This window comes from Podarcis raffonei, chromosome 5, assembly GCF_027172205.1.
Source record: "Podarcis raffonei isolate rPodRaf1 chromosome 5, rPodRaf1.pri, whole genome shotgun sequence".
NCBI lineage: Eukaryota > Metazoa > Chordata > Lepidosauria > Squamata > Lacertidae > Podarcis > Podarcis raffonei.
Window position 1 is genome coordinate 97,344,536 of NC_070606.1, and position 21,648 is coordinate 97,366,183.

Sequence of the window (21,648 nt, forward strand, 5' to 3'; positions counted from 1 at the left end):
TCGGCTCACAGCACTAAATTGTTCCTTTTGATTTTTAAACACAATTTGGCGTAGAAGTGTTTGAAATGGGGGGCGGGGGGAGAGAATGGACAAAGTCTCCCATTGTTCGGTAACTTTCCCCACTAAAACACTTCCATCTGCAACCTTCTGAGGCTCGTCCATAACTAGGTGTCAGACCCTTTCAGTTTCTTCCACTTGCCTTCAAGTAGCGTCTCATTGTTCTCAGTGTTAGATCACAATCTAATTATAGGCAAAGTGAGCCTAGTATATGCACGCACGCACACACACACACACACACACACACACACAGAGAGAGAGAGAGAGGATTTTTATATGGTTTTTTAAAAAAGAAAAAAGAAAAACTTCCACATTTGCAGGAAACAGGAGCAAAGCCAAAGAACTGATAAAACAAATTAGAAGAATTTGCTTTCAGGTAACAAGATGGTTTCGACACATCGTTGCCTAGATAGGAAGGCTCCTGCACTGTTTCCAAGTACAGTGGTACCTCAGGTTAAGTACTTAATTCGTTCCGGAGGTCCGTTCTTAACCTGAAACTGTTCTTAACCTGAAGCACCACTTTAGCTAATGGGGCCGCCTGCTGCCGCACAATTTCTGTTCTCATCCTGAAGCAAAGTTCTTAACCTGAGGTACCATTTCTGGGTTAGTGGAGTCTGTAACCTGAAGCATATGTAACCTGAAGCGTAAGTAACCCGAGGTACCACTGTATTTCCTGCAGATATAGGGAGTTCAAAGGAGCCTAGCCAATCCCTTTGGCTTTAACTCACAGCTGTCCAAGAATATGTAGGAATTGGGGAGGGGGGTCCCCTGGTTTTTGCAACAAAGGGGTAGGATGAGGAGTGCCAAGCCCTCCCACGGCTCCCTAAGAGCCTTGCCCTGAGGCCCAGAAGTGAATGGCAGCCCTCAAACGCAGCCCGCCTGACTCTGCCAAGCCACGCCCTCTCACAAGGCCACACCCCTCACAAGTGCGCTCTTGAACCATGGTGCATGCTGGGGTGAGGGAGGAAGGGGTGAGAGTCCGTGGACTGTGAGCGCATAGAGACCACTGGCTTTTGGGTGGCTGGGGTGCACCCTAGCACACATAAAGGCAAGAGTTGCACCCATTGCTTCTCCCACTTCCCCCCCACCCCTGACCTGTGCCCCTTGGAAGTCTGCCCCACAGCGAAGGTACTGCACCCTTCTATTGCAGCAACCACGCCACAGCCAAATCCCTTGTCATGACTTACTTCTGCCGTTGCTGCAACATGACTCTTAACCTTACCACGTGGAAGTTTACTTATTTAAGCTTATTTAAGAAATATGCCACTCAGCCAGCAAGGCTCACAGAGCGGCATACATGAAACAGATAAACAAAGCCATAAACACAAGGAAATGCCTCCAGTGAAAAAAGCAGCACTTATATAGCCAAGATCACTAAATGGATTTCAAAACCCAGCATTAGAAGGCCTGGGCCAATAAACTATTCAACTGGTGCTGAACATAAAAACAGAGGCGGCACCAGGAGAGCGTCTCAGGGAAGGAGGCTCTATAAATGGGGTGCTACAACTGTAAAGGCCCTGCGGCCAGTCTCCATGGGCCTTACTGTAGCTGGTGGGGGAGCAAAGATACAGGATGGGAGTTTGTGGTTTAAAAACTGGGCAAATCCATACGCATGAAGTTTAGGTCTTTAGGTGCCATGGTCCTAAGCCATTTAGAGCTTTATAAATTTCAGAGTCCAGAAATGTTGGCTTGGTTACTAGCAAGACGTAATTTGTGGCTGCCACAAGTCCTCTGCACATGCCAGGGAACTGCAGGGTGTTGGTGGGGCTTGCCTCCACATCATGATGAACGTGGGAGGTGGCAAAAGCAGAACAAGAATCTCTCTGCTGCAAAGCCCAGAGCAACACACGAGACCCGGCCTCCCTTCTGCAGAGCTGGAGTAGGAGAAGGGGCTTCCCATACTGTGCTGAACACGAGCTTGCACCAGACAACTGGGGCAGGGAACAGATTTGTGGAGATTTGCTTGAGGATACTGGAAGGAAAAATCCCCATGCAATGTAGCGGGGCGGGATAATAAACTACCCAAAAAGGGAGATGCCACAAGGATGCAACAGGCCATGGGCAATGCAACATGTAGCCTGGTCCTCAGTTCTTAGAGCAATTCCTGGATGAGCATCCACTGCACTTCAAGAACGCCTTCTTGTTGGTGTGGCAAATATGCGTGTAGGCACACAGCTCCAAAATACTTTGAAAAATCCCACAGCTCAGAGGTAGGAATGACACTTTGCTTGTAGGAGCTGCTGGGTTCTAGAGCCCCCACCCCCCGCCATCCTACATAGCAAGACCTCTGCCAGAGACCTTGGAGGCAGTCTTCGAAATTAGCCAGGCACATTTTGAACCTTGCTACTGGCCACTTGCGACCAAGTGAAGGTGCCTGGGCACCAGGATGGCGTCTGACATCTCCACCATCTTTAGGTGTATGCCTGGGGATCCTTGGATCTGGATTGTTTCCCCACACCAATATCACATCCTGTAGAATTCTATTGGTTATATTTTATCTGCACAATCGGAACGAATTTCAGGAACCGAAATGCTTTTTCTGTGCAACTTCAGCAGGAGCAGTGAACAACGTTACAGTTAATTGTTGTCGCTTGTCTTTGCTTGCCCCCACCGCACTGCCCTGCTCTCAGTTGTGAAGAATATTCTTAGATTATGAATGGTCCTGGAGGAGGAACTGGCAAACCACTCCAGTATTTTGCCAAGAAAACTCCATGGACACAAAAAAGGAGAAGCTTTGAGAAGAAAGTGAGAGTTTCCAAGGCATGCTCTGGTTCATTGGGTTACGGAGAGTCGAACACGACTAAGATGACTAAACAACAACAATAACGAATGGTCCATGTCACCCTTAAGAAAGAGGTAGGAACAGGCCAATAGATATTTGGATTGTCCCTGGATCAAGGGACTTTTCTTCTTTAAGTTCTCAAAGTTCTTAACCGAGCTCAAGGTTGTCATCCGAACTAGCCAGATGTTTAACTGATAATCAATCACAGTCAGTCCATCATTGAAAAATAAGACTTTAGAGCAGTCTTGCCCCAAAATGGCAACCACACATTGTGTTTAAGCAACCTTGGTTTAAGGAGCCATTTGGCGCCAGCTTATATATCTGAGTTTCTAACACTGCTTGGAGGGCCACTCTAAGTAGTTTATACTGGGATCAATGGACAAAAGGCAGCTTCCAACATGAAATCAAATACTCTGCAAGGAAGAAGGAACAGGTCTGGGGTGTTGCATTTCCTGACCTTCCACCCGGCTCACTGCTGCTCCAGCCATGTGCAGCATTACCGAAGGAGAAAAAGTTGCCAGATCAAAATCCCACAATGAGTTCCCACAATTACTCGTGCGCCTGGTATGAAGGAAACCGGCAACGTCAAGCTGCGCAAACCAGGCAGAACAGCAAACACGGGTGCCATGATCTTGAAGGTGGATCGCAGCGGCACACACAGATTCTGTTTGACAGATCAAAAGTGACCCTCTTGTTTTATCAAAATAACTCGAGAGATCAAATGTCCTGCCTGAAAACCCCCGTCAAACACAGTTTTTTTGTAAGAAAACAGAGGCAGCTGTTGGTTGTGCTGTTTTGATGGGAAGCAGTCACGGAGCCAGGCTTAACCAAACCAAACTCACACACACAGATGCAGCGTTCTTGACAAATTCCACCTCCCCTCCAGCTCATGTGGTGATGGCCTCTGGCTCAAGTGACTTTCAAAGGAGATTAGACAAGTTATTAGAGGAGCAGAATGTATCCCAATGGCTATTAGTAAATATGGCAGTGTGGAGCACCCATGTTCAGAGCTAGTATAGCTCTGAATACTTGGTGTGGGGATAAACAGCAAGGGGAGGGGCGTTCCAATAGCCACTGGTAGAAACAGGGTTCTGGACTGGACAGACTATTGATCAGATCCAGCATAGCTTGTATATGCTTAAGCTGCTTTCACAGTTGCATTGTAGTCTGGTTCGGATTTGCATCCCTATCAGTGTTAGAAACTCAGATATATAAGCTGGGTGTCAAATGGCTCCTTAAACCAAGGTTACAATCACCAGAACAGAATGTCTAGTTGCCATTTTGGAGCAAGACAGCTCTAAAGTCTTATTTTTCAAATGATGGACCAACTGTGATTGATTATCAGTTAAACATCTGGTTAGTTCAGATGACAACCTTGAGCTATGTTAAGAACTTTTGAGAACTTAAAGAGGAAGAATGCGGCTGCCAGACTAGTGACTGGGAAAGGCCACCAGGACCATTTAACATTGATCTTAAAGGATCTACATTGGCTTCCAGTACGTTTCAGAGCACAATTCAAAGTGTTGGTGCTGACCTTTAAAGCCTTAAACAGCCTCAATCCAGTATACCTGAAGGAGCGTACCCACCCCCATCGTTCTGCCCAGACACTGAGGTCCAGCTCCAACGGCCTTCTGGCGGTTCCTTCACTGCGAGAAGTGAGTTTACAGGGAACAAGGCAGAGGGCCTTCTTGGTAGTGGCACCTGCCCTGTGGAATGCCCTCCCACCAGATGACAAAGAGAAAAACAACTACCAGACTTTTAGAAGACATCTAAAGGCAACCCTGTTTAGGAAAGTTTTTAATGGTTGGTGTTTTATTGGGTTTTTAATATTTTGTTGGGAGCCACCCAGAGTGGCAGGGGCAAAAAGTCAGATGGGCGGCATATAATTATCATTATCATTATTATTTTTTAAGGCAAGGAGAATAGAATCATGTGCCACTAACCATTAATGAGAGAGAGAGAGAGAGAGGGAGGGAAAGAATTGTCCTCCATAGCCATGCAGAAGTGTACGGCTAGTAGCCCCTGTGCTTCAGGAGGACACGGGCAACCTCAGCAAATACAGAACAGAATATTGTAGAGAGCAAGGAAGTTATGCAAGGCCCACAGATACACCATCCTGGCGTGCTCAGCTGAGGCTTGGCCCCAGAGCCATTTAGTAGCAGGGGGCCGAAAGTTTATCAAAACAGTTCCCGCGCTCCAGCTGAGCGCAAGGCAACATCTGCTTTGTCAGGGAGGGGCTGCGGCACGCCAATGGTTTTTCAGGACTCTCCGTGAACCTGCTCCACCCTGCTTGTGACCCCCTGGCCACCTCCTCTGCCTGCTAGCTGCTCTCCGTCCACCCGTCAGTGCTGGGCTCTGAGACGTGGCAGGCCTCTCCTTCCAGCTGCTGCACAGGCTCCACCCCCACCACCCACCCACCTGCCCCGAGACACCAGCTGAAATTCCCCCTTTTTCTGTTTGGCCAAGGGCAGGCCCGCTGCACTATAAAAAGCCTCGGAGATGGTTCAGAATGCAAGCAAAAGAAAACATGGCCAAGGATACTTCTCTGCTTTCTTTGGACCCAGAAAGAAAGAAATAAAAAGCCTACAGGAAGCTCTTAAAAGAAGGCAGAGAAAGAAGGCAAAAGGGAGTTTAAATATTCCAGAGCACAGTGAAATGTGCAATTGTGCCGTGTGACAGGGGCTTGTAGGCTGCAAGTGGCGGGGGAGGCACACTAAAACATCATGCTCTGAAGACACATGAAGAAGCAGCTGTCTTGCTGAAAACCAAACAGGCCTGGATCTGGTCACTATGAGGCAGCGTGGGAAACCCAAGTTTGCTGCCTGAAGTGCAGAAAGTTAGAATAAAAATAAGTTAAAGTTTGGTGGAATGCTCCAGTGTTTAAAACAAACAAGCCTCTCTTTGCATGCAGAAACTTAGCAGGACAGGGAGAAGAGTAGGCAGGAACCTTTCTCCCAAATAGCTTTCTATACTCAAGGAGGTTTGCTTTTATATTTATTTTTATGGAAAACTGTCAGCAACATTCAGCGGAGATGACAGAGGGACCAGGAAGGCTGGTTGAAGGTCCCAACTGGTGGGAGAGGAGACAATGTGTGCCAAGAGCACTTAGATTCACCCAGAAGCCCGCAAAGGAGATGGCCATAGCAAGGAGGTATGAAGGGGCAAAGCTAGCAGAAAGATGACATCTAAGTCCGAGAAGCCAGTGTTAGAAACTCAAAAGTTATATGAAGCTAGGAGCCAAATGGCTCCTTAAACCTAGGTTGCAGTCGCCAAAATGGGATGTCTAGTTGCCATTTTGGGGCAAGACTAAAGTCTTATTTTTCAAATTATGGACTGACAGTGATTGATTATCTGTTAAACATCTGGCAAGTTCAGATGACAACCTCGAGCTTGGTGAAGAACATTGAGAACTTAAAGAAGAAAGGTACTTGATCCAGGGACAGTCCATGTATGTATCGGCCTATTCCGACTTCTTTTTCTTAATAGTGACTGCTTCTGCTCAGGCTGCACAGAAAAAGCATTTTGATTCCTCAAATTTGTTCCAATTGTGCAGATAAAATATAACAGATATAAATTTGAACACTGTTAGGAAGGACAGATCCTGAAGCTGAGGCGCTAAGACTTTGGCCACCTCAGGAGAAGAGAAGACTCCCTGGAAAAGACCCTGATGTTGGGAAAGATGGAGGGCACAAGGAGAAGGGGAGGACAGAGGACGAGATGGCTGGACAGTGTTCTCGAAGCTACCAGCATGAGTTTGACCAAACTGCGGGAGGCAGTGGAAGACAGGAGTGCTTGGTGTGCTCTGGTCCAGGGGGTCACGAAGAGTCAGACACGACTAAACGACTAAACAACAACAACAAGTAACCAACAGTTGGGGATGATGGTGGAGACAGAGGAGGAGGAGGAAGAAGAGCAGAGAGGATAAAGAAGAACTGTCAGGTGTTTGGCATACTTCCTGACAACCCCAGCAAACAAGGCCTTGCTGGCTGGGGCTGATGGAAGCTGTAGTCACAAAGATATGGAGGCCATATGATAATGCACCTTTGGGAACACTGGCACAAGTTCCTCTCCTTGTTTGAGACTTTCACAGGGCTCCAATTGCTGACACTGTGTTTTGAATATGTGGTTTTAAGAACGGTAGCCCTGCACAAGAGCATGATATACGTTCCAAGAGAAGATCTACCCACTGTTGTACTAACACTGTTCTTGGTGCAAGCCAAAAAACATCAGATCACAACTGCACAAAGTTTAGGAATGCATGCATCCCTTCCCTACCAAGAAATCAGGAGAGAAATTTGCAAAGACATTTTGAAACAATTGGAGAGTCAGTGCCATGCTATAAATCCAGACTCCCTTCTTTTCTGTATCCTATTACTCTGATTAACGTCATTTGCAGATAGTAAACTGGATTTAAAGAGGGGGAATTGTTTGGGGCTTGAAGGTTTCCACACCAACTGATGCTCTGGCCTTCCAATAAATTGGAACCTCACAAGTCTTGGCTAGATAGATGGTTGTAGTCTCAGTTAAAAAGGCCCAGAGTCTCAAACTCCTGGGCCGCCCCATACCTAGAGATGATGTCAGGCTCAGTACCCTCAACAGAGTCAGCATAAGATCCCACAGATCTCAGCAGAGATCAGTTGCATGCCCACCCACCAGCAATGGAACTGAATTAAATCAGCTCACTTTCCTAAGCACTTCCATTCGATCAGGAACCAGGATTAAGATAAATCTGAACAGTCTTCGGAGAAGACCGGTCTAAACAAACACAGAACGGATTTTGGTCCCTTGCGCCAAAACGTTGCTCTATAAATTACGACTCCTGGCACCTGCATGGGTTTGATAAAGCTGGGTCTGTTGAGCACATTTTGCGCAACCCCTGAGTCAACACTTCAGAAAAACTCACATTTAGTACCCGAGGACATAAGGTCCCCTGGCCCAGTTTCCACAGCAAAGAGGGCTCCACGTAATATGGCATATGACTCACCCTAAACGGACCAGAGGGGTGCAATTTTGCAATATGAAATTGTGTCCAGGGTTTATTAGATTTCTGTCTTGCAAACTGTTAACAGGGAGCTCCATCACCCTGCCAGACTCAAAGTAACCCTGAATAGCCAGAGAAGCCTTCTCCAACCCACTACCCTCGAGACCAGTCCTAGCTCCAAATATCTGGAAGGAACAGGGGGAGAGGCTGAGTCAGAAATTACAGCATGTTAATATATAGCAGTGTATAAGCCACCTGCAGGAAACAAACCCCAAGCATTAGTGGTGTTCAAAGTGTCTGCTTACAGATGCCAAGTTTTCATCTTCCCATGTGAACAAGCTATAGCTTGATTTAAAAGGGGTCAAGTTTAATCACTGGTTTAAACCAGCTTTCTAATTTGTATTCTTTATTGGGTACTGTGTGTACCAATAGGTTGCTATACGAATATATGCATGTATGTTTGCTATTAAATACAGTCTTCATTCAGCCCAGAAGCGTAACCCAAAACTTCTGGTCATACAGTCCACAGACCTACTACACTGCACAAGCCTTCCTCAACCAGGGGATATCCAGATATTTTGGACTTCAACTTCTGCCTGGCCTATCCAAGGCAACTGGGCACTGCAAAAGGATATCCAAAGTGAGGAGACAGATTTCTGTTTGGTTCTCTATTTAAGCAAGATCACTTGAAGACCAAGTGTCCAGAACAAAGACTGTTAGTTAACAGGATTTTTCCAAGACACAGAAGCTAAATATTGAACATGGAAGTGAACCTCCTCATATATAAAGATGCTCATTGGAGGACCCAATCCATTCCCCTCCATCACCTTACAGCGGGTGGCCATCAGGTCAAAAGTCCTTTCAATAGTGGTGCCAAAACTGTAGAACTCCCTTCCTAAGTAGATGTGTCACACTCCATCTTTTTGGCCTTTGAAACCCCAGGTAAAGATGAATCTTTGGGGGTTCACTGAGTTTGTGTGCTACTGCACTTTTACTACCAGAGCAGCAGTCAAGTTAGTCAGTTGCAGAAAACACAACCAAGTCCTATGGCACCTTAAAGACTACCATCTTTAACTATCACTACTGCTTTGCTAAGAACAGGAGATGAGCTTCGCCAATGAACCAGACCCAAAGATTAGATTTTTGATAGACTAAAACAGGGTTTCCCAAATTTTGGTCTCTGGCTGTTTTTGGACTACAGTTCCCATCATCCCTGACCACTGGTCCTGCCAGCTAGGGATGATGGGAGCTGAAGTCCAAAAAAAGCTGGAGACCCAAATTTGGGAAACTCCGGGCTAAAATATTGTCATGGTTAATTGAGCATGAGAATGTAATAAAAGTCCTGCTGGATCAGACCAAAGAACCACCTAGTCCAACAATCTGTTCTCACAGCAGCCAACCTGATCACCATGGGAAACCAGTAAGAAGGATTCGAGTGCAACTATGCTCTCCCGATTTGTGATTCTCAGCAACTGGATTCAGAGGCCATGACTAACAGAACATTGCCATCTGGGCTAGTAGCAATTGGCAGCTTTACCCTCTTTAAATTTGTTTAAACACGTTTTTAAGACATTCAGGTTGCCAGCCATTACTCCACCTTGTAGCAGCAAAGTTTTAACTACGCTCTGTTTGCCCTGAAACCTCCAGCGCCCAGCACCTTCATTGTTTTGGTTGCCCTTTTCTGCCACTTTCTTACTTCCATCTATTAGTTTTTGTTGCTGTGCTGTTCAGCCTTTATTTTGTTTTTCGTAAGGATTTCAAATACGCTGTCAGCTGCCTTGTGGATCCACAGATCAAAAGGTGGCAGTATTACTATTGGAATGGGCTGGAATCAAATATGTTCCACAAGATTTCAAGGCGCTCAATTACTCAACCCTTCGCCGGCATCATGAGAATTTCCACCTATCACCATCCTTCCGCCATTCACATCTTTTCATCTTCCTGGTTAGAACAACTGAGGACTCTCCCATGGCACTTTGCCTGCCAGGAAGCTCATTTCATACCATGAAATAGCCAATAGTTTGAAACCGTCTCTCAGCATCTCATCTCCCTGTCCATCCCACAGCCAGCTCAACCTGTACAATCCACACCTCGATGTGTCTTGTGCGGAAAGCAGGAGCAAACAAGTGCCCCACCTACGCCAAGGTGCGCCTGTAGAACAGAAACTCCATGCGGCTTAAGCAAGCTTGACCTGACTGGCCACCTGCTGCAATGGAAGGCAAAAGTCACCACCAAGCACAACTCGTGCGACGGAATCACTGCTAGCCAATCTGAGCTGTTGCTAAGGGAGGGTTCTACAAAACATCAACAGACACTGGTCCTAGAGCTTTCTACAGCTCTTGTTCCTGGTAAGTAGCTCTCCCAATTTTGCCACCATTTTGGGCTGAGGCATTTTTAAAAAAATAATGTGGCTGGCGCAAGCTTATCTTTCATCCTCACACACTCAGTTTATCCACTTAGTTTAACTATCCACCTAGTTTAACTTGCTACTGAATGAAACCTAGTTCTTATTCTCTTATAAGGGCAATCACACCTTGACTGGAAGGGCTATTAAACGCTTCCAAGGGTCTTTAAAAATATAAAACCCCTTGAAGGCTAAAAAGCTTGGCATGTATTTGAAAAATAAAAATTAAGAAATATAGATGAGGAAAGAGAAGTGCTGCGGTCAGTTTACAAACTTGCCTACTTCGGAAATCTGCCCATGTGGAACAGGTGATCACACAACAAATAGATACAGCAGGCAGAGGAACTTACAGAAAAGTCAAAACCCTTAAGTGGGAGAGGCAGTGATGCTTAGTGGCTAGAAACAAGCACAGATGTGTGCCCCGATTTTGCACGTAAAATAGCTGGAATGCTTCCTTCTCAAACACAAAAGGCCCAAACTCCTAAGCAGAATTAAGCTGTGTACACATATACATTTAAAGCACATTCTTCCTCCACCCCAAGAATCCTGGGCACTGTGGTTTGTTAAGGGTGCTGGGAACTGTAGCTCTGTAAGTGGTAAACTGCAATTCCCAAGATTCTTGGGGGGAGGCGGGGAGGGAATGTGCTTTAAATGTATGGGAGGTGGTTTCAGCTAACTGGTCCTACCGGCAAAAGCCAGCAAAAAGGCTTTCACCAGCTCAAAGGGGCTTTCCCCCCCTCCCCTCCCCCTGTGCCTCCCCCCAAATTTGCTTGGGAGAGGAGTCAGAGAACCACCAGAACAACACACAGTGGGATGAGAGGGGAGATTGTTCCATCAGGAAAGTGGAAATGTTTGCGCTGGTGGCATGATCTACTTAGCACTACACTGAATTCCTTCCATGGTGTGCAGGCAGACACCCACCCACCCCTTGCCACCAGGGCTGCAATTAGCTCAATGGGCTTGGACAATGCTTTAAAGAAGAGGAATGGCCGGGAAGGAGAGGGAGGGAGACCCTCCCATCACCACTGCCCACCCCCGTCATCGAGGGGAAGGGAAAAGAAAGCACGTAACAGATGCTAAGAATAATTATTGGCATCTGTGTAGCAGCACTTCAGAAGGCTCCAAGGGAGTAACACACAATATTCTGTTATGATCGTTACAACAGTCCTCACAGGTAGGCCAATATTATCCCAATACTGCAGATCTGCAGGTGCTGAGAGACTGTGAGACTTGTCTGAGGCCTTCTAATGTGTTCATAGTAGAAGCAAGACCTGAGCTTCCCAATTTAGCTCAGTCTCTAGGCTACTATGCTACGCCGCAACATACCTCATTTGTGGTGCCCTACGCGGGTGGCGCTGTGGTCTAAACCATAGAGCCTAGGACTTGCCGATCAGAAGGTCAGCAGTTCGAATCCTCGCGACGGGGTGAGCTCCCGTTGCTCGGTCCCTGCTCCTGCCAACCTAGCAGTTCGAAAGCACGTCAAAGTGCAAGTAGATAAATAGGTACCGCTCCGGCAGGAAGGTAAACGGCGTTCCCGTGCGCTGCTCTGGTTCGCCAGAAGCAGCTTAGTCATGCTGGCCACATGACCCGGAAGCTGTACGCCGCCTCCCTCGGCCACTAAAGCGAGATGAGCGCCGCAACCCCAGAGCCGGTCACGACTGGACCTAATGGTCAGGGGTCCCTTTACCTTTACACATGGAAATGAGCTCCTAGATTGGCCTCAAACTTGACAGCAGCAGTATATTGTATTGGGATGCTGCAGCAGTAAGATTACACAGGCAAGAGTGACAGGACCCCCTATATACAGAGGCCCAGCATCCCCTACAAAGCTGGCAACTGCTGGGACATGCATGTAGGCCTGATGAGACCAGGGTGTGCCCCTGTTTACAAAGAGGTGCTCTGCGCGCCCTGTAATAACAAGCAGGCACAAACAAGCTCACTGCCTTGACGGCAAGCCCAAGCAAGGAATCACTGGAGCTATCTGGGATCTTGCTGATGGGTAAAGCTAGCAATACAGACCACATGGCACATGGATGAATGGTGACAGAGAGAAACAGGGCTGAAAAATATTCCAGACACCCAAACACCTGAGGCCAACGCCTAACAATTCGGTTAGAGGTGGCTTCTAAGCAACCGAAATCTATATATAACCTATTTGTTCCTTTCTGGGGATGCCAGCAGGTTAAACCAGCTGCAAGCCTTCAGCTGCTCATACCACCATCATCCTCATGCAAGCCCGGGTTACACCAGCGATTAACACAGCACTCAAGCTGTAACAATCTCAGGTTACACAGATAAGCCACACGCTGCTATTCGCATCAACAACTGCAACCATTTAAGACACTCAGCTCACCATGCATTTGGCTGGAGAAGGGACTGGCCTTCCTGGAACTCACTGCGGGCAAATCCACGCCGAACTGTCCGGCAGATACGGAACTGTCTGCTCTCTCGAAGGCGGCAGGACCATCACTGCCGCTGCACTTGCTCTTCCAATACTCCTCTCTGCCCCTCTCTCCAGAGCTGGGGGTTTTCGGCAGAAAAGAGGCCATTGTGGACAACGTCCTGTGGCCCCCCAACGCCTGCCCTGCCCTTGCAGAGGCAGCTGCAGCACCGTGGCGGTTAGGAGAGACGTCATCATCCTCTTCCTCCGCGACGTCCTCCTCGTAGTCACCTTTGCCAGCCTCCCTTGGACGGCTCTGCCTCTTGATCAAACCTTCCTCATTCAGGCGTTCAGACTTTTCCGGCTGGCCTGGATGCAGGGCTCTGGCCAGCAAAGTCCCAGGCGCTTTCACCCCGTTTTTCGACAGGGCCTCCCTCACCAGGCCTCTCTTCAAGGACGGCTCTGCGTCCGAACCCGAGTCGTTGAGGGTCCCCTCTTCCAGCTGCAGCTTCTGAGCGATGTGGTTCAGGTAGGAGCGGAACCTCCCGCTGTGGTGCTTTTGCACGAGCCTCGCGTACGCGTTCTTCTGAGGGATGGCGGGCTTGCTGGGTCCATCCCTCGGAGCGTGGGCAGGAGCGCCTCGTGCACATCCTTGCGGTTCCATATCCCGGGAGTGTCACCTGCCATCAAAGGAGCGCAAACATGAGGTCGGCCTTGAGCAGAGGAGCAGTTTTACTTACTAGCGTCAGAACAACTACGCGACAGGACTGCAGGAGCAAATCAGAAACAAGGAAGACAGGCAAGGAGGAAGATGTGAACGCCACGAGGACAGAGATTTGGCTCCCTTATTTTAAATGGCCCTTCCCCACATCCTTTCCCACCAAGGCCGCACAGCCGCTCCTGTCTCCGGGTCAGCCTGGTGCCCCCCTAGTTCACTTGGACTACAACTCCCATCAGCTGTGCTAGCTGGGGTTGATGGGAGTTGCAGTCCAAAGCTTCTGGAGGGCACCAAGTTGGGGAAAGGTTGCCCTAGGTCCTGTATGAAGCTCTCATCCCACCCCTCCCTTGGTTCCTTGGCTCTCAGTTCCCCCAAACCGCCTGCCTCGCAGCCTAACCTACCTCACAGGGTTGTTGCGGGGATTAAAGGAGGACAGGGAGAACCATGTATGCCACCCTGAGCTCCCTGGACAAAAAGGCAGGATATAAATGCAATAAATAAATTCATGACAAAGATGACCAACAGTCTGGAATCTAAGCCTGCTGAGAAAAGGTTGAGGGAGTTAGGTATGTTTAGCCTAGAAAAGAGGAGACTGAGAGGAAATGCAATAAATATCTGTAGGGCTGTCACATGGAAGATGGAGCAAGCTTGTTTTCTGCTGCTCCGGAGGGTAGGACCTGAACCAATGGATTGAAGTTATAAGAAAGGAAATTCTGACAGGACATCTCCTTCCTTGGAGGTTTTCAAGTAGAGTTTGGATGGCCATCTGTCATGGATGCTTTAGCTGAGACTCCTGCACTGGGGGTTGGACTGGATGAGGTCCCTGGCAACTTTCTATGCTTCTATGGTTCTAAAAATAAATAATTAAAGCTCCAATAATTGTTATAAGTGCCTTCTTCTTGGGGGATAGGAATATTTGCAAAGCAATTTATCTCAAGACTTGGAAGAATGGTTTGCGTACTGGTGAAAGCCCATTTAAAGAGATGCTTAAAGAGAGTGCAAGTGGAGGTCCTTATCTGGAACGCTGAGCTTGGGATTCTCCACTGCCAAACATGCTTTCCACTACAGAGCTACAAGCCTTCCCTTTAGTCTTTCTCTCTTTTTCATTTGTGAGGCGAGTGGGGAGAGAGAGAGAGGTAGAACGGGGTAGCAGCACTTCAGTAAGTTCTGCAGTTTTATTACATCAGAAGACTCACAATATTTAACTGGGGCAGGAGTGACCCGAGCAGTGCATATGGTGGTATTCCAGAGAGGGAGTGACAGAGAGAGGCATCTGAGCCAAATATTTTCATCCTAGCCGTGCACAAATCATTTCAACCCACTCTGCTCCTAAGAAGAAAATGTGGCCAAGCTAAAGGAGCAGCCATCATACAAAAACAAAAACCCGATCATGTCCATTCTCAGGCTCTCCAAAAATAACCATGTTTCTTTTTTCTCACTCTCTCTCTCTTTCTGAAACTCTTACGACGGTTTCAACAGGAAGGGTGGAGATTCCCTCGTAAGTGGTGGAGATAGATAGAAACTTTATTTGCATTAGCCACTAGCCATAGCAATAAGATAATATATACTGGGGATAGAGCTAAATAGTTAGCTATACAAAATAAGTTCTGGAGGTTTACATCAGTACAAACATCATAAGTGGTAAACTCCAGCAACTGAGGACAGCACCGTTCCTCAGTCCCGTATGGACCACCCTGATCATTTAATCGCACAGCAGTGTCAACCAGTGTACAGGACACAGGGCAGAGTAAGACAAGCAGAAGATAGTTCTCTGTCCCAAGGAACTTCCAGCCAACTTTCGATTCAGGGGTGGAGGCAGGACTGACAGGCAAGAGGGTTCGGCCAAGTTATTATAACCTTAAAACAGTAGAAATCCTCAAGGGAGCTCAGCGCAAAAGCACTAAAAATGTAATTATTCATCAGCAGTTAAAACCAATACACACACAGTACAGGAGGAGGAGGCTCCAGATCTTTGCAACAGAGTCACACCAGCTAGCTATCTTCCTTCCCTCTGTCAGCAATGGGCAATCTGTGCCACTTCATATATTCTTGGACCAAACATCACGGACTGTGGGCCTGCTAGCTGGGGCAGGTGGGACAACATCTGGAAAGCCACAAATTCCCCTTCCCTGGTATATGTAAAGTAAAACTAAATGGAAATGGAATGAGCTACAAAGTGAGGATCAAACTGCACACAAAACACCAGGGCTGCGCGATGTATCAAGACACAGTCCAAAATCGGTTGAAGACCACATCGTGATAACAGTTTCATAATATTTGACATGGCAATAAATCACAGGTCACGATGTGTGCCTGTGCTATGTAAAAATCGTAATATGGGGAAAACCGTGAAGCTAGTCATCACTTCTCTCGTGATTCCTGCTGCCCCTGTTGTTCTGTATTATTTTTATTAAAAATGGTTGTAACAACAGGTTAAAGGCAAGTAAAAATGTGTCCGCTTTAGACCCTTGAGTCTATGTAAGTTGCATATACTTATTTCAAACGCTGTGATATATCGGCATACCACAATGTTTAGTGGATGATATATCATGATGTTGAAAAGCAGGTATCACCCAGCCCTGACAGACATCTGCTCCAATCACATATAAATTGGGGGAGGGGGGCACCTGAGAGAAAAGAACTGAACCCTCCCTTTCATTCCCAGCAATCTCTCACCTGAACACTCCTTTCTCCTTCAGGCACCCCTTGTGGTGCCAGGGTCAGACCCACTCATCCCCACGTGGGACTTCATGGTGTCAACATATTTCAGGGATGTGTGACGTTCAGGAGGAAAGCTTATCACAGCAGCAGATATTTCCCAGTGACCTACACCTCTGAGCTCAACCAGCAACCACCCTTTTACTTGCATACACAGCTGCATGCGGGTAGATATTTACAATTCCAGGAAAAAACAATGGGGGTCCACAGCCACACAGCCCAACACACCTGCCCCCACCAACCAAACACAGGTCCATTGGCTCACCAGCACATGTAGACCAGAGAGTTTCACAAGCAGAGTGAAAGTACAAAGGAAAAGGCAGCACCTTACAGGGGAAACGGTTCTGCGTGTCTCACAAAGGAGTATCCGACTGCATACAAGCCATCAAGCTCCCACACAAACACACACACACCCCAGAGTCTCTATCTCATTTGACTGGGGGTGTGGGTGGGGGCAAGGGGAGGGATTCCTTCAAACCTTTAATATCATCCTCAAGGAGGCTCACAGTAAAAATAGAAAAGGTTATTAAGTATGGCCAGTGCTATAATCACACCCAGATACTTAATAAAGGTATTCCCAAAACAAAATTATACAGAGGATGTAGTGTTGCCCCACCCAACTTCATGCTATTATGTTGTGGCAGTCCAGGATGACCCAAAAAATGGGTGGAGTGAACACACTCACTTGTGGTGCAAAGGAGATCAAAGTTCTTCCTAACACAGCAAGCCATTATAAATGACTAGACACTGGAAGATAGGTCCTTTTTTGTTGTTTCACACTCAGTGAGTTTCTTTACATCCCACAAATGGAATGTCTATATACAGTGTACCTCGGAATACCAGATCCTGAAACACTAGAAAATGGGCTTTGGCCTGATCTACATTTTCAGTTCTTTGGGGATATCCCACTCAGCACAGGGGCACACAGGCTGCCCTGATTAGGAAAAAGTTGCTGTCACTCACCCTTTTGACCCAAGAAAGAAAGAAGACAGTCTAGCAAGAAAAAAAAACTACCCATCTCCCTGGGCAACAATGCCCTCCTTTCCAGGAAACTCATCTCAACACACTATAACCCCTTGCAATGAAAAATACTGGGTGTCCCCAAGGCAGCAGATCAAAGCTGCATTAGGCCCAAGTTGCAGCCTTTGCTATATGTCATAACGGGTAAATATAATGGACAAGTCCCTGCCCTTCAGAGTTTGCAATCACAGGGGAGGCAAGAGATGAAGGGGAAGAAAATGGAGGCAGGGACAAATAAGGGAAGAATATATATTTATTTCAGTTACAATATACTAAAGTCTTAGCTACGGTATACCACTTTTATAGTAGGGTAAGTCCCATGCCTTGCTAGAAGTATAACAAGTGGAAGCAGGCAGTAAGCAGTCACAGAAAGAGGGGGAAAGAAAAGACTTTCAGCACATTGTCCTGGCTTGTGAGGAACCCACTGAAGAACTACCAACAATTCTGGCCAGACTATAATGTTTTAACCCCTCTGGAGTACAAGAAATAATCACAAATTAAATTAGATAGACCCTTACATATTTCTCATACCCTGGGGGGTCAGTCATAGCTTTGTGGTACAGGATCTGCTTTCCATGCAAAATCCTGAGTTCAATTCCTAGCGGCTTCTCCGGGTAGAACCCATAGAGACTCTTGTCTAAAACCCTAGAGAGGCACTTGCTATGTCAGTGTGGACAATACTGAGCTATATGGCCCAACACTACAAGGTGGTTTCCAATGTTCACACCAAGAATTCCCTATACAGGATGCCTGGGAGGTTGCCTGCTCCTGAGGGGGGCACTCTCCCTCTGAAGGAGCACGTAGGCAGTTTGGAGGTACTTCTGCATCCACTGCTGTCGCTTGAGGCTCAGGTGGCCTCAGTGGCCTGGAGTGCCTTCCATTGACTTGGCTGATGGCCAAGCTGTTCCCTTATCTGGACAGGGATAGCCTAACTTCTGTCCTCTATGCTCTGGCAACCACTAGATTAGCTTACTGCAACACATTATACGTGGGGCTGCCTCTGAAGATGGTTCAGAAATTACAGCTGGTGAAGAACTTGGCAGCCAGATTACTCACCGGGGCAAGACGGTTTGAGCATATTACACCAATCCTGGTCCGACTGCGCTGGCTGCCAATGCGTTTTTGGGCCCGATTCAAAGTGCTGGTTTTGTCCTGTAAGCCTTAAATGGCTCAGGACTGCAGTAAGTCAAGGACTACCTCTCCTCATATGAACCAACCAGGACCCTGTGATCATCATCTGAGGCTTTTCTTCATCTGCCTCCTCTGTGAGAGGTCCAAAGGGCAACAACATGAAAACAGGCCTCTTTTGTGGTAGCTCCCGCTTGAGGAATGCTCTCCCCAGGGATCCTCACCTGGTGTCTTCATTATACACCTTTAGGCAGCAGGCAAAAACATTCCTATTATCTCAGGCCTTTGGCTAATTAAACAATATATGGCCTTTAAACTGTGGGGGTATTGTTTTTGTTTCTTATTATGGAATGCATTTTGTGTCTCTATACTGTAAACAGCCCTGTGATCTTTGGGCAGAGGGTGGTATAGAAATTTAAATAATAATAATTAATCTTTGCGTTCTCTCTCCTCACATATTGCACAAGACTCATATTTGCCTGCTATATTTATTTACTCAGCAGCAGCTTGCCCTGCGCAGCCTTCTTTAGAGGCAAGCACATGCCCTGGAACTGACACCAATAGCTTCCTTTTATTTATATAGATAGTATTTCAATTTTAGGGACGCAGGTGGGTAAAAGCCTCAGCGCCTAGGGCTTGCCGATCGAAAGGTCGGCGGTTCGAATCCCCGCAGCAGGGTGCGCTCCCGCTGCTCGGTCCCAGCGCCTGCCAACCTAGCAGTTCGAAAGCACCCCCGGGTGCAAGTAGATAAATAGGGACCGCTTACCAGCGGGAAGGTAAACGGCGTTTCCGTGTGCGGCTCTGGCTAGCCAGAGCAGCGATGTCACGCTGGCCACGTGACCCGGAAGTGTCTCCGGACAGCGCTGGCCCCCGGCCTCTTGAGTGAGATGGGCGCACAACCCTAGAGTCTGGCAAGACTGGCCCGTACGGGCAGGGGTACCTTTACCTTTTATTTCAATTTTACAGTAGTTATTATTTGTATGCCTAGCTGTACTTTTAGGTCAAAGACCTTCAGGCACACTGCTATTTAGGCAAAATAGTTTCAGAAGGAGATGGGTACGAAGGGGGTTTGTGTGCTCAACCACATGTGTGAACACATTAATTACACTTTTTTAAAAAATTCACCAAAGGAAAATTAGGGACTGAGCTTGAGTCCAGAAAACAGAGCTGTTGCTGGGACCCCTCCTCCATCCCCACAATTACACTCTGGTCATAGTGTTTTTCTCTTTGCTGAGTTGTACTAACACCACCTTTAACATTTGTTTCATGTTTTATGTTTGACGTTTTTGGATTTCACTGCCGATGTTGCAAACCATTCCAGGCACACAGGACAAACAGGCAAAGACAAAGAAAAACACACTCTGAGGTCAACAGGGGCAAACAGGTAGGCAAGTCAGACATCATGCATGCATAAGGCAATACAGCACAGTGAACAGTGGCAGGATAAGAATATGCAAATCCCTTTTTAAAATAGAAAGAAAAAGATAAAGGTGGAGAGGCAATTGATTTGGTACCCAGGGCTACGGAAGGCCCTGGGAAAGTGCATAGCTCAGTAGGCAAAGCACCTGCCTTGCATGCAGAAGGCCCTTCAGCCTTTCTCAACCTGTGGGTCCCCAGATGTTGTTGAACTACAACTCCCATCACCCTTAGCTAGGAAGGCCAGAGCTCAGGGATGATGGGAGTTGTAGTCCCAACAACATCTGAGGACCCACAGGTTGAGAACCGCCTAAGTTCACCCCCTGCTCAGCATCCCCAGGTAGTGCCGGGAGAGACAGACACAGGCCCCCGCCTGATACCCTGGAGTGCCGCTGCCAGTCCGTGCAGGCAATACTGGGCCGAGTGAGCCTGTGGCCTGACTCAGAACAAGGCAGAAGAGCCGTAGCCTAATGGTTAGCGCACCCCAGGCCCAACCCCCACGTGGCATCTCCAGGGAGGACTGGGGGAGACCCCGGAGAGCTGCTGCCAGCCCGTGCAGGCAATGCTACGCTAGATGGGGCGGCGGCCTGGCTCGGTGTGAGGCAGCTTCCCGGGGGCAACTGGGGCTGGGGGTCGAAGCCCACCGGGGTCCTTTCCCCCCCACACACACACCCGCGACCCAGCCCTAGAGCCAGCCGGGGGAGGCAACGCGGGGAAAGGCGACCCGCCCAGCCCCATGGCCACAAGCGGCGGCGCCCCCCACCCGCAAACGGGCAATGAGCACCCCCCACCCTGCCCCTCACTCACCTGCCCCAAACTCCCCACTCGCATCACTGAGGAGCCTTCAAAGGTTCCCCCACTTCCTGCCTCCCCTCTACTTCCGGGTCAGGCGTGGCTCTACGGGCAGCGGCAGGGCCCAAAAGCCCGCGGGGCGCGAAGACGCACCTCGCCGCGCGAAGGTTCGAGGAGAGCGCGCAGGCGCGAAGTCCCGCTGGCCTGGGGTGGCCTCGGCGGCCGGGCGCCCCTTGCAAGCGGACATTACCGTATTCCCTCGAAAGCAGGGGCTGCCCAGCTCGCTTCGTTTGCACGTGCGTTTTTGTATTTATTTACTTAGCTTCTATCGGTTTATTTGTGCGTTTACGTTTATTTCGTTAGCTTCCAGTTATATATGTATATGCTTATTATTTATTAATTGTCTATACGTGTTCGGGTGTCTGTGTTTCTATTAATATATATAGTTAGCTTAGGTTGGTTGGTTATATATTTATTTACAGCCGCCTTTTTTTCCCCTGACAGGGACTCGAGGTCGTTTACCGATTACAACCAAGAACCGCTAAAAACAAAGGAAAAACCATCGTTGTAAAAGCAAACGATTGTTTGTTTAAATTAAATGCATTTTTAAATTACTTAATATTTATTTTTATTTTGTTTTTAAAGAAAAAGCGCCCAAGCAGTTTGCAAAAATAAGTTATGAAGGGCCTAAATAATAGAGATAACCAGATACATTTTCCAGGAATAAGTCCCTTTAGACCCCCCAATATGTTTGCTGAGGATCCTTGTTTATTGTTTATGGAATACAAGTTCTGCGTGTCTTAATGTCTGCAGGGAGTGTGTTTGCTACAGCATGGAAGAATGTCCTGAAACAAAAATAAATTAGACACCACTAGGAAAACGTGGGAGTAGCTGAATGTGGTTAAACTAACAATGTTGAAGGATAAGAAAGAACATGTGGGAGTGTTGAATCAATGGAATCCGGTGAGTGTGCGTGTGAAAGAAAACAGGGAATATCCAGAAGTGGAGCAGAATATTTGTTACTACAACCGATGACTGAAGATCTATGAATGTAGCACCTTGACAAATTCTTTTTTAGGGTGCAAAGCACATGAGCAAAGTACATGACTTTAGATATCAGTTATGTGAAGAAAAACATGTTGAATGTTGTGCAGCTCTGATCACATCTTGACAAATTATTATCATTATTATTTATTAAATCTGTATACTGCCCTTCAGGGCAGTTCGCAACATAAAATCACGATAAATCACA

The 21,648-nt window shown here is 47.5% G+C and overlaps 1 protein-coding gene across 2 annotated transcripts in view; it reads right to left on the reverse strand.

Moving 5' to 3' along the window:
* DIS3L2 (DIS3 like 3'-5' exoribonuclease 2) overlaps positions 1-20,553 on the reverse strand; it is a 205,895-nt gene extending 185,342 nt beyond the window's left edge. The window contains exons 1-2 of one of the 2 annotated variants that reach the window (XM_053390822.1): positions 20,412-20,553; positions 12,578-13,284 (exon numbers count right to left, since the gene is read on the reverse strand). In XM_053390822.1, the coding sequence (XP_053246797.1) occupies positions 12,578-13,268 (691 nt within the window). In that variant the 5' untranslated portion in view covers positions 13,269-13,284; positions 20,412-20,553. Of the gene's footprint in view, positions 1-12,577; positions 13,285-15,998; positions 16,131-20,411 lie in introns of those variants that run through there. The other variant, XM_053390823.1, reaches the window with a different exon arrangement.
* Positions 20,554-21,648: the final 1,095 nt, after the last annotated feature.